This window comes from Dromiciops gliroides, chromosome 4 (genome assembly GCF_019393635.1).
Source record: "Dromiciops gliroides isolate mDroGli1 chromosome 4, mDroGli1.pri, whole genome shotgun sequence".
Classification (NCBI taxonomy): domain Eukaryota; kingdom Metazoa; phylum Chordata; class Mammalia; order Microbiotheria; family Microbiotheriidae; genus Dromiciops; species Dromiciops gliroides.
In genome coordinates, this window is record NC_057864.1 from 23944075 (window position 1) to 23959922 (window position 15848).

At 48.7% G+C, this 15848-nt stretch overlaps 1 protein-coding gene across 1 annotated transcript in view; it reads right to left on the bottom strand.

The window, feature by feature from the left end:
* The window catches only part of PCSK9 (proprotein convertase subtilisin/kexin type 9), a 30976-nt gene extending 15579 nt beyond the window's left edge, over window positions 1-15397 (bottom strand). Inside the window, exons 1-5 of the mRNA XM_044002653.1 lie at window positions 14817-15397; window positions 12627-12818; window positions 8167-8290; window positions 640-773; window positions 244-385 (exon numbers count right to left, since the gene is read on the bottom strand). Of these exons, the coding sequence (XP_043858588.1) occupies window positions 244-385; window positions 640-773; window positions 8167-8290; window positions 12627-12818; window positions 14817-15023 (799 nt within the window). The 5' untranslated portion in view covers window positions 15024-15397. The remainder of the gene's footprint in view (window positions 1-243; window positions 386-639; window positions 774-8166; window positions 8291-12626; window positions 12819-14816) is intronic.
* Between the last annotated feature and the right edge of the window lie 451 nt (window positions 15398-15848).

The window sequence follows — 15848 nt, forward strand, 5'->3', positions numbered from 1 at the left end:
ATGAGATAATATTGGTAAAGCACTTAGCACTGTACCTGGTGCATAGTAGGTGCTATAAGAATGCTTATTCCCTTGCCTTCCCCCTTTATCTCCCACAGTAGGACAGGCAGGGCTGGTGCACATCTGTACTTCCCCAAGGTGCCAAGCCCAAGGACCACCCCTTTCCATCTAGCTTCCACCTGCCATGCTGCAGAGGAAGCTCATTCATCAGGTCTGTCTGGAAGCAGGGTGATGACCACTCACCAATGAGCGTGCCACTGACTGTTCCCTTGCCTTGGCAGTTCAGCACCCGGAGACTCCGAAGGCTGGCTCCTTTGGCAACACCAGCATCCCTGCCACTCACCACTCCAGCCATGTGGGTTCCATGACTATCACATTTACTGGCCTGAAGGAAGACAAGGGGTGGGGAAGGTGATTAAAAATCCCTCTCTGCTTATAGTGGCTCCAAAGCACATCTGGAGACCCTTTGTGACCCTCAACACAAATGCTAGGTCACTGGGCCAGAGGCTGCTGCTTCCCAAGCCCTGGCTGGGGGTTACCATGGAGGCCACAGCAGAGTTGGACAGTTATCATGACTGATGTGCAAAGGGGACAGCAGATCTCCTGGGGTTTCTGGATAATAATGAAGGGACATCTCACCTGTCTGTGGAAGCGAGTGCCATCCTCCTCTGGGACATTCTCAAAGTCAGTGACAGTGACCTTCCCCTCAATCTCCCGATGTCCACTCTGGATGCTGGTATCCAGCAGGTAGACTTCCACCTGGTCACCTTTATCTTTTTTTAATGGAAGACAGCAGCAGGAGATGAAATAGATAATAATGATAGTGGCAATGAAGACCCAACTGTATCCATAAGTCCATATTGCAGAAGGTACCATACACCTGGGGGAGTGAGCTCCCCTGTCCCTGGAGGTGTTCAAGCATGAGCTGAATCAGGAATGTAGGACAGGGATTTCTAGGCCAAGTTGGCAAGTTGGACTTAAAAATCTTGAAGGTCTTCAACACTAAGATGTTGTGTTTAAGAAGAACTTGGCCAAGGTTCTAGATCCCTAGGTTCCCTCCCTGCTGACCCAGGGCTCCATCTCCAAAAGTGAAAAGTAGTTGTCTTATAGAGAAGACAGGCAAAGGTCACAAGATGGGAGCTCTTGATCTGGAAGAGACCTTTGTTTTACAGGTGAAGAAACTGGAGCTCAAGCAGAGAGAATTACTTGCCCAAGGTCATACATGTAGCAAGCATCAAAGATAGGATTTGACCCTTCACAGCTGAATATCCAAATTCCACCTTCTACATGTAGCATTTCCTGATCCCCACCCAGCAACCAGTGCTCCCTCCAACTATTTAGTACATATTTTGTCTTTCTTTATTTGTATTCAGATTGTTTCTTTCCAGTGGAATAGAAGTTCCTTTGGGGCCCAGAAGATTTGAGGAATGGTCTTTCTCAGAGCTTCTAAATCCCCTTCCAACTCTCTTAAAGGTCAACCATCTAATCAACGCATGACTATCCCTGAAAAGTTGGCAACCCTGATTAATGGAGTAAATATCTCATCAGCTGGGAATACCCTCCTTTCTCCCCAGCTCACCTTCACTTTGTATCTATTTCATATGTGTATATTTATGTGTACATGTATATACACACATGTATGTATGTATTGTGTATGTGTGTATGTATGTATGGTCTGCCCTGATAGGCTTTTTCCTGAGGGAAAGGACTGCCTCACTTTTATTTTGGTATCTCCAGAACCTTGGACAGCTACTGACCCATTGGGTCTGTGATTACATTAGGATAGTAAACTCTCAAGAGAGGACACTTCTTCCACCAATGCACAGAGGCACCTTCTCTGCAACTTACACTCTTAGCGTGTGCCTTGGGCACTGAGGTGTTCAATGACTTACCCACAGTCACACAGCCAGGTTGTGTCTTCCTGGCATCAGGCCAGCTCCCTATCCACTACAGCCCTCTGCCTCTTAAAAGGTGATTAATAAATGCCAATTAATTGATTGAAGGTAGGGGTTGTTTCATTTATGTCTCTATTGTTTTTCCCCAGTAGGGTGTCCGATTGGTACATAATAGGTGCTTAATAAATGCTTGCCCAGAAAAACATACCCATACCTAACAGGAATTTCCTCTCCTGCATCTCTGACAAGTGGCTATCCAGCTTGTGCTTGACCTCCAGTGACAAGGAACTCCTGAGCTCCATTTCTAACAAACCTAGAGCCCTCTCGCTCACTCTACTACTCTATACATGAAGAATCCAATTCCATTTAGGTCAACTGTTGGATTTCAGAATTTCCAAGGGACCTGAAGCCATTGATTGAGTCCATTTCCCTACATTTCACAAATGTGGAAACTGAGGCCCAGAAAGGTCAAGTGCCCAGACTCACACAGACAATAAACATCAGAGGCAGGATTTGAACCCAGATTGACTCCAGAGCCATCTCCACTGGATTACATACTTTCTCTTTCCTTTGCTGTTTTTCTTTTGACAAAGGAGAACTCAACTCTTTTTTGATGGGGAAGAGGGATGGGGAGGAGAATGACTAATATCTAGGAATGACTATGATGTAAAAAGCAAAAAGCATCAATAATCTTTAAAATTTGAATTTAAAATATTTTTAAACGAACAGAGGTTGGTCAAGAAGGAAGTGGGAGTGATGAATCATGGCTGGATGGCCCCAGCACCCAACCAGTGTCCAAAAAATACTTTAAGAACAACAAAAAAAAGGCCTCTGGTGTATTGGGGTTGGTTATGGTGGGGAATGCTCTATAACAGAGGTTCTTAACCCAGAATTAAGTCACTAAGCATTTATTAAGCACCTACTGTGTGCAAGGACCTAGAGACACAAAGAAGGGCCAAAAAAACAGTCCCTGCTTTCAAGGAACTCGCCACCTAATGGAAGAGATAACTTATAAATGAATAGGTGTAAACCAGATAGAGACAGGATAATCAACAGAAGGAAGACCCATGCATGAGGGTAGATTGGAAAAAGCTTCTTGTAGAAGGTGGGACTTTAGCTGGGACTTGGAGGAGGCCAGAGAATGAAGGAAGCAGATGGGGAAGGAGGGCCTTCCAGGAATGGGTGACAGCCAGAGCAAATGCTCAGAGTTGAGAGATGTAGGGTCTTGTCCAAAGAGCAGCCAAGGAGTCTGGTGTCTCTAGATTGAACAGGATGTAGTGGGGGGTGAGATGTGAGAAGGCTGGAAAAGCCAAAAGGGTATTCTGCAGGTAATAGGGACCTACTGGAGTTTGTTGAGAAGGACAGTGACTTGGTCAGACCTGCGCTTTAGGAAGACAATTTTGGCAGCTGAGCAGAAGATGAACTACAGTGAGGAAAGACTTGAAGCAGAAGACTTGCAATCATGCAAACATGGGGTGATGAGGGTGGCTACAGCGTCAGAGGAGAAAAGGGAGAGGTATTAGGACAGAGACTTAGGGGACACCCATGGCTAAGGGGTGCAACCTGGATGAAGATCCAGCCGAGGAGACAAAGAAGGGGCAGTCAAACATGTAGGAGAACCAGGAGAGACCTGGAGCACAAAAACCTAGAGAGGAGAGAGTCTCAAGGAGAAAAGCGTGATCAACAGCAGCAAAGGATAAAGGAAGTTCAAGAAGAGCAAGGGTGAAAAAAAAGTTGTTTGATTTGGTGATTAAGAGATCATCAAGGGGCAGCTAGATGACGCAGTGGATAGAGCACTAGCCCTGGGGTCAGGAGGACCTGAGTTCAAATCCAACCTCAGACACTTAACAATTACTGGCTGTGTGACCCTGGGCAAGTCACTTAATCCCAATTGCCTCACCAAAACAAACAAACAAACAAAAAAGAGATCTTCTATAACTTCAGAGGGAGTGGTTTCATTTGCATGACCAGATTGGAAGGCAGCTGCAGAGGGGGAAGAAGGGAATGAGAGGAGAGAATACGGAAGCTTCACTTGCAGATGGATCAGCTTTTCTAGGACTTTGGCCACAAAAGGAAGGAGGAATTTGGGGCAATAGCTAGTGGGGATGGGCAGATCAAGTGAGGGCTTTTTGAGATATAGGAGTGTTTATAGGAAGCAGGGAAGTGGTTAAAGACTGAGGAGGATAGAGGAGGCCAGCTGGGGGTAGAGGTCTGACAACATGTTCTTTTAAAAACATATCTTGATAATTGTATTTTGCTCAGTTTCCTTTTTAATTCTAGGTATCTTGTGCATTTAAAAACAGTATTCTGAGAAGAGGTCCAAAGGCTTTCCCAGACTTCCAAAAGGGTCCGTGACACAAAAAAGGGTTAAGGATGTCCTCCCTAAGATGAGTTTGTGGGAAGACATGGACATACCTTCCCGATGAGACTGTGATCTCCTTGAGGGTCTTTTGCATTTCTTTGTATTCCCAGCATTTGGCATACTACCTGACATATATTAGGGGCTTAATAAAGACTTATTTTATTATTTTTTTTTGGTGAGGCAATTGGGGTTAAGTGACTGGCCCAGGGTCACACAGCTAGTAAGTGTTAAGTGTCTGAGGCCAGACCCAAACTCAGGTCCTCCTGACTCCAGGGCCAGTGCTCTATCCACTGAGCCACCTAGGTGCCCCAATAAACACTTATTGACTGATTGAATGAGAGGGAGTTAGTGGGTTGCTATCTGCACTTGTGAAGGGACATAAATCATAGAATATAGGAATTTTGGAGCTAAGACATTAAGCTGGGAAGACACAAGAAAGGTATTTTAATAAACCCTGAAGCCACCATGTTGATGGGGATGATTGTCCTTATTACTAGGACTTCTTCCTTGGGGCCAACCTCTTTCCCTGGTCTATAATCATAAGATAGCTCATGGATGGTTAGACTATCAGATAAACAAGATCGGCCAGAGCTCAGATGAAACGGGAGAGACAAGAAAGCCCACACTGCTGCTGAGATTTCTGGCCATGGAGCCACAGAGCTGCACTCGGGCACATGCCCCCGACCAAGCTCCCTGCTTTTCAACTGCTTACCGGCTTTCTCCATCCTCTGATGAACCCAGCTCCCCCACCACCTCTCTGCTAATTTACTGAAGGAGCCCTGAATTTACAGAGATGCTGACTGGGGGGTGTCTAATGCTGTGATCCCCAGCGTTTTTCTCCCCTCTCCGTATGTATCCCCTCTACTGACTCTTCCTTTCCAAAAAAAAATCTGCCCTCAGCCCCTCCCCTCCTGTCAGTCTGTGTGAACAGAAGGCCTGAATCAGAGCCAGCCTCTGCCCCTGACACTCCTTGGCATGGAGGGTCTCTTCATTAATGAGCCAAACCCCACCAAACTTACTCACCCTAGTGTTCACTTCTGGTCTGGGCAAGATGCATTATGAGAGTGTAGACCACTACCCAGAAACCCATGCTCCAGGTGACCAAAGGCCCTCAAACCTTTCAAAAGCAAAACCTTTTCTGGGCCTTGGTTTCCTCTTCTGTCAAACAAAGGGATTGGCTGAAATGATATCTAAGGGCCCTTTTGTTTCTGTGAGCTACCAATTCTTTTAGCCCCTGCTATGGCTTAAACCCAGGGGCACCACGAGGCACCCTTCCTCCTACAGGTATGTATCTGAATGAAATGAAACAAAGCTTGGCATTGGGGAAGAAAAAAATCTGAGAAAGGAGCTGATGTAGTTATAGCTTGGGAGAGGAAAGAGGGCCTTGACAGCTAAGTCAAGGGGTGTTCAGACAATGAGGTCACTGGTGCTCAGTCGATGCTGTCAGGACACCCAGTCAATGGGTCCTCAGTCAGTGGGCACTAAGTCAATGATGTTACTAGGTCCATGATGCTCAATAGGTGCTCAGTCAATGGGCATTAAGTCAACAATGTCATTAGGTCAATAATGTTCAATGGGTGCCCAGTCAGTGTTATCAGCGGTGTTCAGTCCATGGGATTTGTGATTAGTCAAGGAGAGCTCACTGAATGCTATTGTGCTTACTGGGACCATAGTTGTGATCTTGGCTGATCAGGTAATGCTCCTCAACTACTTTAGAAGCAGAAAAAAAATGACTTCTGCCAATGAGTTCTTATAAACCTAAGAAATAGGACACATTGTACATGACCCTGACATCCGGCTTCCCAAAATAATTCAGTCTAATTTTCTCTTTTGTCAATTCTTTCTCTTTTTACATAATCTCAGAGCTGAAAGGGACTTTGAGAGCCCTTTCACTCGACCTTCATGTGAATAAGAATCTCTACCATGTGGAAACAAGGGGTTGCCCAGCATGATAGCATTGACTGAGGAGGCACTGAGCTGCTGCTACTGCCACCATTACTATTTGTTGCTGTTACAGTCATTTGATTGTTTCCTGCTCTACCTTTTCTTAGCACACAGGGTTTTCTTAGCAAAGATACTGAAGGGGCTTGCCATTTCCTTCTCCAGTGTGTTTCCATTTTACAGATGAGGAACTGAGGTAAGTAAGAGTTAAGTCACTTGCCCAGGGTCATACAGCTAGTAAGTATCTGCGGCTGCATTTGAACTCACACCCTCTGCTCTAACCACCGAACCATCTTGTTGCCTGTCACCACCACCACTACTACTAGCTCACATTTATATAGCTCAGGCACTGTGCTAAGTCCTTTACAATCCTTTTCTCATTTGAACCTCACAACAACCCTGAGAAGTAGGCCATGTTATTATTCCCATTGGTGGTCACTGCTAATCTAGTGTCTTCCAAACACCTGCTCTTTATCCCTTTGTACCTTTCCCACTCCAGAGAAATTAAGGTGTGTGTAACTGAGTAATCTCAGAAGCTGTGCCACAAGATGCCCAGGAACCCTGCCAGGGAAGGTAAAAACACAAAGCCAGTGTTGGCCAAGGTTTACATTTCAAATCTCATGACACAAGCTCTTATGTTAACTTACACTTTCAGATCAATCATCCCCAAATCTGTCTTTTTGGCAGATTGTGTTTGCCAAACTCATAGGCTTAAAAAGCCTTAGAACAGGGGACGTCAGATCTGGGAGGGGCCTTAGAACAAGGAGTGTCAGAGCTGGGAAGCCCCTTAGAATAGGGGATGGCTAGGTTGGGAGGGGCCTGAGAACATGGAATGTCAGAGTTTGGAGGGAGCTTAGAATGTAGATTGTTAGCACTGGAAGGAACTCTAGAACATAGTGTCAGATCATAGAAAATAGAATATAATAGCTCAAAGGGGTCTCAGAACATCAGATGTTTGAACTAGAAGAGACTTTAGAACATGAGATGTTAGAACCATATAGGAACTTTGAACACAGAGTGTGAGAGTTGGGAGGAATTTTAGACCATACAATTCTAAAAGGTGTTTTGAGACATAAAAATGTTAGAATTAGGGGGCAGCTAGGTGGCACAGTGGATAAAGCACTGGCCTTGGATTCAGGAGGACCTGAGTTCAAATCCAGCCTCAGACACTTGACACTTAACTAGCTGTGTGACCCTGGGCAAGTCACTTAACCCTCATTGCCCTGCAAAAATTAAAAAAACAAAAAACAAAAAATGTTAGAATTAGAAAGGACCTTATGACCTACCATGTTTGAGACAGAGAGAACAATGTCTGATTCTTCTTTCACAACATGACTAATGTGGAAATATGTTTAATGTGATTGTATATGTATGTATGTATATATATATATATATATATATATATATATATATATATGTATGTATGTATATAAAACCTATGTCAGATTTCTTGCTTTCTTGGGGAGGAGAGATGGAGAAGAATCTGGAACCAAAAATCCTATGAAGGGCAGCTAGGTGGCGCAGTGGATAGAGCACCAGCCTTGGATTCAGGAGGACCCAAATTCAAATTTGGCCTCAGACACTTAACACTTACTTACTGTGTGACCCTGGGCAAGTCACTTAACCCCAATTGCCTCACTAAAAAAACAAAACAAAACAAAACAAAACAAAACAAAAATCCTATGAAAATAAATGTTGAAAACTATCTTTACGTGTAACTGGAAAATAATAAAATACTGTTGAGACAGAGACAGACACAGAAACAGAGAGAGAGAGAGAGAGACCAACAAACGTCAGTGCCAAAGGGGACCTCAGGGTGTTCTACATCAGAGCTGGGACAGCCTTCCAGCACAGAACCTTAGAGTGGATGGAGAGGGGCCTTAGAACCAAGAACATCTGAGTGTCCAGAAGAGACCTCTTCCAAAAGCCAGAAAAGGAGTAGTTAAGGGAAGCGGGCAGCGGTCTTACTGGGCGGACTGTACTCCTCTGATCTGGACGGTGCCAGGACAATCCTGTCCAGGTTCCAGGGAATGCTCTGGGCGAAGACAAAGGCGTCTTCTTCGATGTGGTCGACGTGGGGTAACCTCAGTGCCTGCCGGGAAGCCCAAGGAGCCGATAAGCCTTTCCTGAAAACATTTGTTTTGGCCCAAACCATCCCCACCCACAGAGCTTCCTTTTACTTCCTCTTTGCTGAGTGGTACAACGCTAGATCCTGGGTCAGCCCACCCTCTGAACCCCCTGCTTCCAGAGCCTTCTCTTTGGAAGTTTCTTGCTTATTCTCTCGAAAATGAATGAAAGGGCATTTTTGTAGAAAGGAGCAAAATCACAGACCATTAGTGCTAGAGGGCGCTTAGAACAGGGAAGGTCAGAGCTTAGAACTGGAGAGGTCAGAGCTGGGAGAGAGCTTAGAACAGGGCAGGCCAGAGCTGGGAGGCAGCTTAGAACAGGAAGGGTCAGAGCTGGGAGGAGCCTTAGTCAAGCCAAGTCAGGAAACATTTATTTAGTGCAATGTGCCAGGCACTGGAAAAGCACAATTCCTGGCTTTGATGAGCTTGCAATCGAATGGGGGGAACAACATGCAAACAACTGTGTGCCCAGAAGATATACGCAGGATGCATCTGAGACAATCTCAGAAGGAAGGCACCACAGAGGGGACAGAGGGAGAGCAGACTGAGAAAGGCTTCCTGCAGAAGGTAAGGTTTGTGCTGAGACGGAAGGAAGCCAGGGGAGCCAGGAGGCAGAGGCGAGTTGAGAAGGCGCTCCAGGCGTGGGGCACAGGCAGAGACAATGCCTGGAGTCTGGAGACGGCCAGCATTCAGCTCATAGTGTAAGTGGAGGGGAGTACAGGGCGGAGTGGACTGATTGTGATGATCTGTACAAACCAAGGAGTTTTCTATTTGATGGTGGAGGTCATCGAAAGGCATTAGAGTTTGTGACAAGGGAAGTGGCAGGGTCAGAGATCCCTCTGGAGGCTGAACTGGGCTGGGGAAAGCCTAGAGGCAGGCAGAGCCACCAGCAGGTTATTGCAATGGTCCAGGTGGGAAGGAATGAGGGGCTGAGCCAGGGTTGGGGGAGGGGTTGAGAGAAGAGAAGGAGGCATGTTTGAGAGATTCTGTCAGGATATAAATGACAAGATTGGGAGGGGGAGGAAGGAGGAGAAGGGAGAGGGGGAGAGAGAGAGAGTCAGGGGCTGAAGATGAGATTCATGCTTGAACTTTGAACTTGGGTGCCTGGAAAGATGGAGGCACCCTCAGGAGCAAGAGGAGCGGATGAGGGAGGAAAGAGAGTGAATTCAGTTTTGAACGTACCAAGTTTGAGAAGGCCTGAGGGACGTCTGGAGTGAAATGTCAGCTAGGCAGTGGGTGATGAGGGTCTGGCTGTCAGGAGTTAGCTGTTGTTATTTGTCCTTTATTCTTTTTTTTTTTTTTTTTTTAGTGAGGCAATTGGGGTTAAATGACTTGTCCAGGGTCACACAGCTAGTAAGTGTTAAGTGTCTGAGGCCAAATTTGAACTCAGGTACTCCTGACTCGAGGGCCGTTGCTTTATCCACTGCGACACCTAGCTGCCCCTGTCCTTTATTCTTGAAGAGGACCGTGACAGATGTCATGACTTGCACTGAATTGTATTTAAGTGAGAGAGGGCTGTGCAAAGTCACCAGCCTCACTCTCTCTTCAAGAGCCATTTAGGTCCAATGACATGATAAACGTGTCATTGAACCCAGGACGACTGGAGATGGCCCTGGTTGTTTAAGGCAATTGGGATTAAGTGACTTGCCCAGGGTCACACAGTTCGTGTCTGAGGTGAGATTTGAATGCAGATCCTCCCAACTTCAGGGTCAGTGTTCTATCCACTGTGCCACCTAGCTGTCCCCAGGAGAGAGCTAGGGCTCAGGGAATAGGGAAGAGCCAGGGCCTGCTCACAGTCTGCAAGAGGCCTAATAGTCAACCACAAATGTTATTAGATGTGGATGAGTGAATCAGTGAAGTGCAAAGGGTACATGAGGTCTGAGGTCAGAGGTCATTACTGATTGGGAAAAACAAGGCAGGCTTCCTGCAGGAGGCAGCGTTTGAACTAGGATTTAAAAGACATGTTCCAATCCGCCTGGCAAATAAGGGGAAAGAGCCAGGGCGCAGAGTGGGGCGGGGGACAGGGGGACAGCAAGTAATAGTTTGGCTGAAGCAGCGTGTGGGGAAGAGAGACGTACCCTGGCCTGGGACTCCCATGTCCTGGGTTCAAGCCTCAACTCTGCTTTCGACCTCTTGAGACTCAGTCTGTGTAATAACTGTAACAATACCTGGACCCTATCTCCCCCAGGGCTAGTGGGAGGAAAAGGCGATACACTGGAAGGCACTAAAGAAGTAGAGTTTCTTTTCATTATGGAGGGGTCCCCGAGTGCCAGACAGGAAGAGTCTGAAATTCACCTCCCCGGGCCTCAGTTTCCCTAGCTGTAAAATAAGGGAATTGACTAGGTGTCTAGTAAGATTCCTTTTTACCCTCCCACTCCCTGTTTTGAGATCCCCCCCAAGTTCTGATATTCTCTATCCTAGCTCCTAAAAGTCAATGACCTTGGGAGAAAAAAACCTTTCATGGGCAAAACCAGCAGGCAGCCTCACCCCGGTGGGCAAGGGATGGCCCTCCTGTGCGTGCTGGTAAGCTGGGGGTGCAGGATCAGTTCTCCAAGCCCCTGTCGGGGAGTCCTCCAGGATCTCAGAGCTGAAAAGCCGAATCTCCCACAAGCCCTGGCTCAGGAAAGCAACACTTTCCCAGAGACGAAACCTTATCCTGTGTTACATCATCTTTGAGGAAGCTGCCCAGTGATCAGGGAAGTCAGAGCGGCCTCGAGTGACTCTGGTGCTTAACAGTTGAAATCAACCATTTGATCCAACAAACACTTAGTAAGTGCCTACTGTGTGCAAGGCTGGGGCTCTAAAGACAAAAAGCCAGGGTCCCGGCTCTCCTGGGGCACACAGTAGGGAGGATAACACAAGATTCCAGCAGCAAAGAATACTAGGCAATCTGAGGAGGGAGGGAGCAGCTAAACGGAAGGGATCCAGGACAGCTTTGCTCAGAAGGAGGCCCCTGAGCTCTGCCCCCAAGTCACCTGGGAATTCTCAGCAGCAAAAGGGCAGGAGGGGGAGGCGCTGTTTTGGGTGGGGGAGGGGGGAGCAGCCTATTCAGAAGTCCCGGGCAGGACACAGAATGCCACTTCTGGGAAACCCAAGGAGACCAGCTCAGCTGGAAGGGAAATCAAAGAAACATCTGGCACCTAGAAGGCACTAGCGCGTTTGTTGATTGAGTGTTTATATTTGCAATTGTGTTATTTCTGTCGCTAGAACGGAAGCTTCCTGAGGGCAGGGACTGTTTAGCAAGCCTCAGAGCTTGGGGGGGCAGGGGGAGCCTGAACCACCAACTTCTCCAGGGATGAGAAGAGGAGGGAGGGAGGAGAGAGGAGGGAAGGAGAGGCTATTTCATCATCTGCACCTCCATGTGTGGATCGTGGGGTCACAGTTCTAGAGATGGAAGGGACCGTCAGGGAACATTTGATCCAACTCCTCTATTTTACATTTGAAGAAATTGAGACTGTGAGAAATGAACTGACTTGGCCAAGGTCACACAGGCAAAGGGATGATGGATGGATGGATGGATGGAAGGGGGAGAGAGAAGAGAAAGATACAGACAGGTAGGTAGATGGATAGACAGATGAATGGGTGATAAATGGATAGAAGTAGAGAGATAAGGGATAGGGAGGGAGTGAGGGAGTAGGTAGGTACATGATAGATGGATAGATATAGACCAAATAGATCTTTTCTCTATAAGAAAAGGTGGGGAAAGGAAGGAAGGAAGGAGAGCAAGACATAGAGATAGAGCATAAGAAAGAAAGAAGCAAAGGAGGGAGAGACAAAGACAGAGAGACAGAGACAGAAACAGAGAGAGACAGAGACAAAGACAGAGAGAAGGGAGAGAAGGAGACAGAGAGTAACCAGGTCCTTTGCTAAGTGCTGGGAATACAAATAAAAGACTTTCCCTTGCTTTAAAGAGATTACATTCCAATGGCAGAAGACAACACAGAAAGAGAGCTGAAAGTAGTAAGCATCAGTGGTAGGATTTGAACCCAAGTCCTCAGGCTCCAGATTCAGAGTTCTTCTCACTCTCCTCTGCCGCTTTCTGTACAAATCGCTTGCTGAGTGAGGTAACGAAAGGATTATTGTCCCCATTTAAGAGATAAGGAAACTGAGGCTCAGAAGGGCTAACTTCCTTGGCCAGTTGCCAGGGCTTCTCCAAACCTACCCCAAAGGCTTTCCCCTCTCACAAGGCTGCCTCTCTTTGGCTTTAATAATCCACCCCATCCCTATTGACTGCCACAACAATAAATGCTCCTCCTTGGAAGGTTGGAGGACTGGGGTTGAGGGGACATCTGCAGGTCTTACCACATCCAGCACATCGCTGCTCATCTTCACCAGGAAGCCAGGAAAGAGGTCATGGAAGACATGGAGGATCTTGGTGAGGTAGCCGTGCTTGGCAGCCCGAGCTTGGAGACGGCGGATGGTGCGCTCTGTCTGTGATTTGTGCGTCTCCTCTTTCAGCACCACCAGATAGTTGCCGGGATGCCGCCAGGCATGCTAGATCCCGACACAAAAGAGGCACATAACAGTTTACAAATATCATCTCATTTGATCCTCACAACAACCCTGGGAGGCAGGCGCTATTATTAATCTCTGTTTTTCCCCATTAAGGAAACTGAGGAAAACAGAGCTTTAACTGACTTGCCAGGGTCACAGTGTCTGAAACAGGATTTGAACTCAAGTCTTTTTGACTCCCAGTACAGCACTCGATCCACTTCACCATCTCGCTGCCATTAATGCTTCTCATTAGGACCCAAAGGCAGAGCAAAAATAGAGTCCTTGCCTCGAGTTGCTTTACACGCTAATGGAAGAAATGCAGTATGTTCCTTGATTTTAAGAAGAATGAGAGTGAGCAGCATTCAGCATCCCCAGCACAGGCTCTCCTCCCCTCTACCAGGAGGACCTAGGAGGCCGGTGCTCTATCCACCGCACCACCTAGCTACCCCGATATAATATATTTCTATATATGCATATGCACACACATAATAATTACAAGGTAATGGGAGGAAGCAGTAGCCAAAGGGGGTTGGAGATCAGGGAATGTCCTTCCCCCTTTCCCCCCAGCCCCATCCTCCCCACCAGGGACTTTCAGAGCCAGCAAAGGCCCAGATGTGGGGTTAGCAGGGGTGTTCACCACCCAGAGGGTACCAGAGAGAGGGGAGCACGGAAGGGGTCCCCGAAGAGGAACATTTTTGAATGCTATTCTTTATCCAACTACATGTTCACATGCTAAAAAGTCTCCCTCCCCCCAGCAGGGCGGTATTTCTCTTAAATCAAGCCATATGTCTTCCAGCAGGGACTCAAAACTTCCAGTGAACAGGAAGTTATTTTTCAGTTTTCCAAGGAAAGGAGGTGGGGGTGCAACCTTCAAAGCAGCATGTCCAGATGTTCATTCCCCGCACCAAGCACCAGCCTTCACACCCCTACCCCTATTTCACGGATGAGATTACTGAGAAGAGAAGGGTCTTGCCCTGGCAGGATTAGGGCTAAAGGTGAGGTCCCCCAGCTCCCCAGTTAGTGGGTCTCTCCTGGAAGCACAGAACTTAGAGATTTGGAAGAGACCCGGTGGCTCATCTAGTCCCACCCATAGACAAGAGGAATCCCTGCTATACCATTTCCCCAAGCTGCCTCTCCCCTCTTAGACACTTGGACTGAGGCTTGGGCAGGAAGCAGGGGGCAGGGACAGCAACAAGATGAGGCCCTGAGAACGGGAAGGGAAGGAGCCCTTTGGAGGCGGGGAGCCCATCCCACTTGGTCCCTGGGTAACTTTGAAAACCTCCCTCTGCTTCCTCCCCTTGGCTCACAGTGTCTGTCATTCTGCTAAAGGAGGCATCAGGGATGACGGGGTAAAATGCCTTCTTGCTCAGCTTACACCTCCAGTTCTGGGGCCCCTTGCAACTCTAACCTTCAGTGATCTCTGTTCTTACAACTCACAGTTAGAAAGGATTGATTTTAGATCTTTAAAAAAGGCCTTAAAAGCTATGGAGTCCAACCCTTTTACTTTCCTGATGAGGAAATTCAGGTGCAGGGGATAGCTTGTACACTTGGAGTAAGTTTCAAATACTTCCTCAGTCACTCACTGGCCATCTCAGCCTCAGTTTCCCCATTTGCAAAATAATTATAGTAATAGTATCCACTTCGCAGGGTTATCGCAAATGAGATGATCTGTGTAAAGTGCTATGTAAAAGCTTTGAATCCAGGTCTTTCTGAGCCCAAGTCCAGGGCCCTCTCAGTTTTAATAGTCTATATTCTAAGATTTGATGTTCTAAGCTCCCCATCCTCTCTGACCTTCTCGGTTCTAAGCTGCCCATCACCTCTGACATTCTCCGTTCTAAGCTCCGTCTCGGCTGGCTATGATACTCATTCCAGCCTTCTAAGCTCCAGGGGGCCCATGGGGTCCAGCTCTGGCAGTTTGCTATGCCCTGCACGTCAGTGCTTGGGGGGCTTCCAGTCTTCCGCCCGCTCCCAGTGCCCTCGCGTTGCCCACGCGCCCACCTTGTTGCTGCGGTAGAACACTGCTGACGCCACCTGCTTGACAAAGTCGGTCTGATTGTCCTCCTCGGAGGGGAAGGCGAGCGCTAGGAGATCGTAGTCCCCCTCGTCGTCGTCCTGCGCACAGGCCGGGCCAGGCCCGGGGAGCAGCAGCAGCTGCAGCCCCAGGAGCAGCAGGAGCCCGGGTGCACTCAGATTGCAGGCGCCCATCCTTCCAGCGGGAGCGCGGGAGGCGAGAGCCGGGCTAGGTGTGGGGTCCTGGGTGAGGATGATCGGCGGAGATGGGGCCGGGGAAGGTGGCAGCACCGTGTCTGGGGGGCAGCAGCTCAGCCCCGACTGCGCCCCGCGCCCCGGGGAGGTGAAGGCTGTGGGCTCGGAGCCCAGGGGCGCACGCGGCTCAGCCCCGAACCTGGGTCTGAGGGTCCGAAATCAGGGGCTGAAGCTGCAGGGCCAGGGTCGGGCGCGAGTTTGGAGTCGTCCTGGCCAGCGGAGGAGGGGCTCGCTGGACTAGGATGGCTGCGGGGCAAGGATGACCAGGAAGGATGTCGCCTGGCAGCTCAGCGCCGAGCTCGCAGGGAGCCCCTTCCCCGAGAACCCTCGCTCCTTCCCCGCCCCTCCCCTCCCCCACGCCAGCCCCTAGTGTGCGGGTGCGGGTGCGGGTGCGGGTGCGGATGGAGCTCGGGCTAGGGAGCCTCGGAGGCTGTGGACTGGCGGGCTGGCAGGTAGCGGGCTGGGACCTTCCCGATCCGCTTCTGCGAGAGCGCTGCGCTCCTGGGTGCGCTCTGGTCCGCTCAGCCACGCTCGGGTGCCTTTTCCTAAATCCTTGGGGCGTGGACGTGTGACGCCCTGGGCGCGGGGAGATCACGCCACCTAGATCCCATCGGACGATCTTCTCGGATTAAACATTAACGGGCGGGGGAGGGGGGTCCCCCCAGTCCATTCAGGGAGGTCCCTGCCTCTTTTCCCCCTGTCGGGTCATATTACCTAACTGTGCAAAGAAGCAAGCAAAGTGGGGAAAGCGGCCCCTAGAAGGGT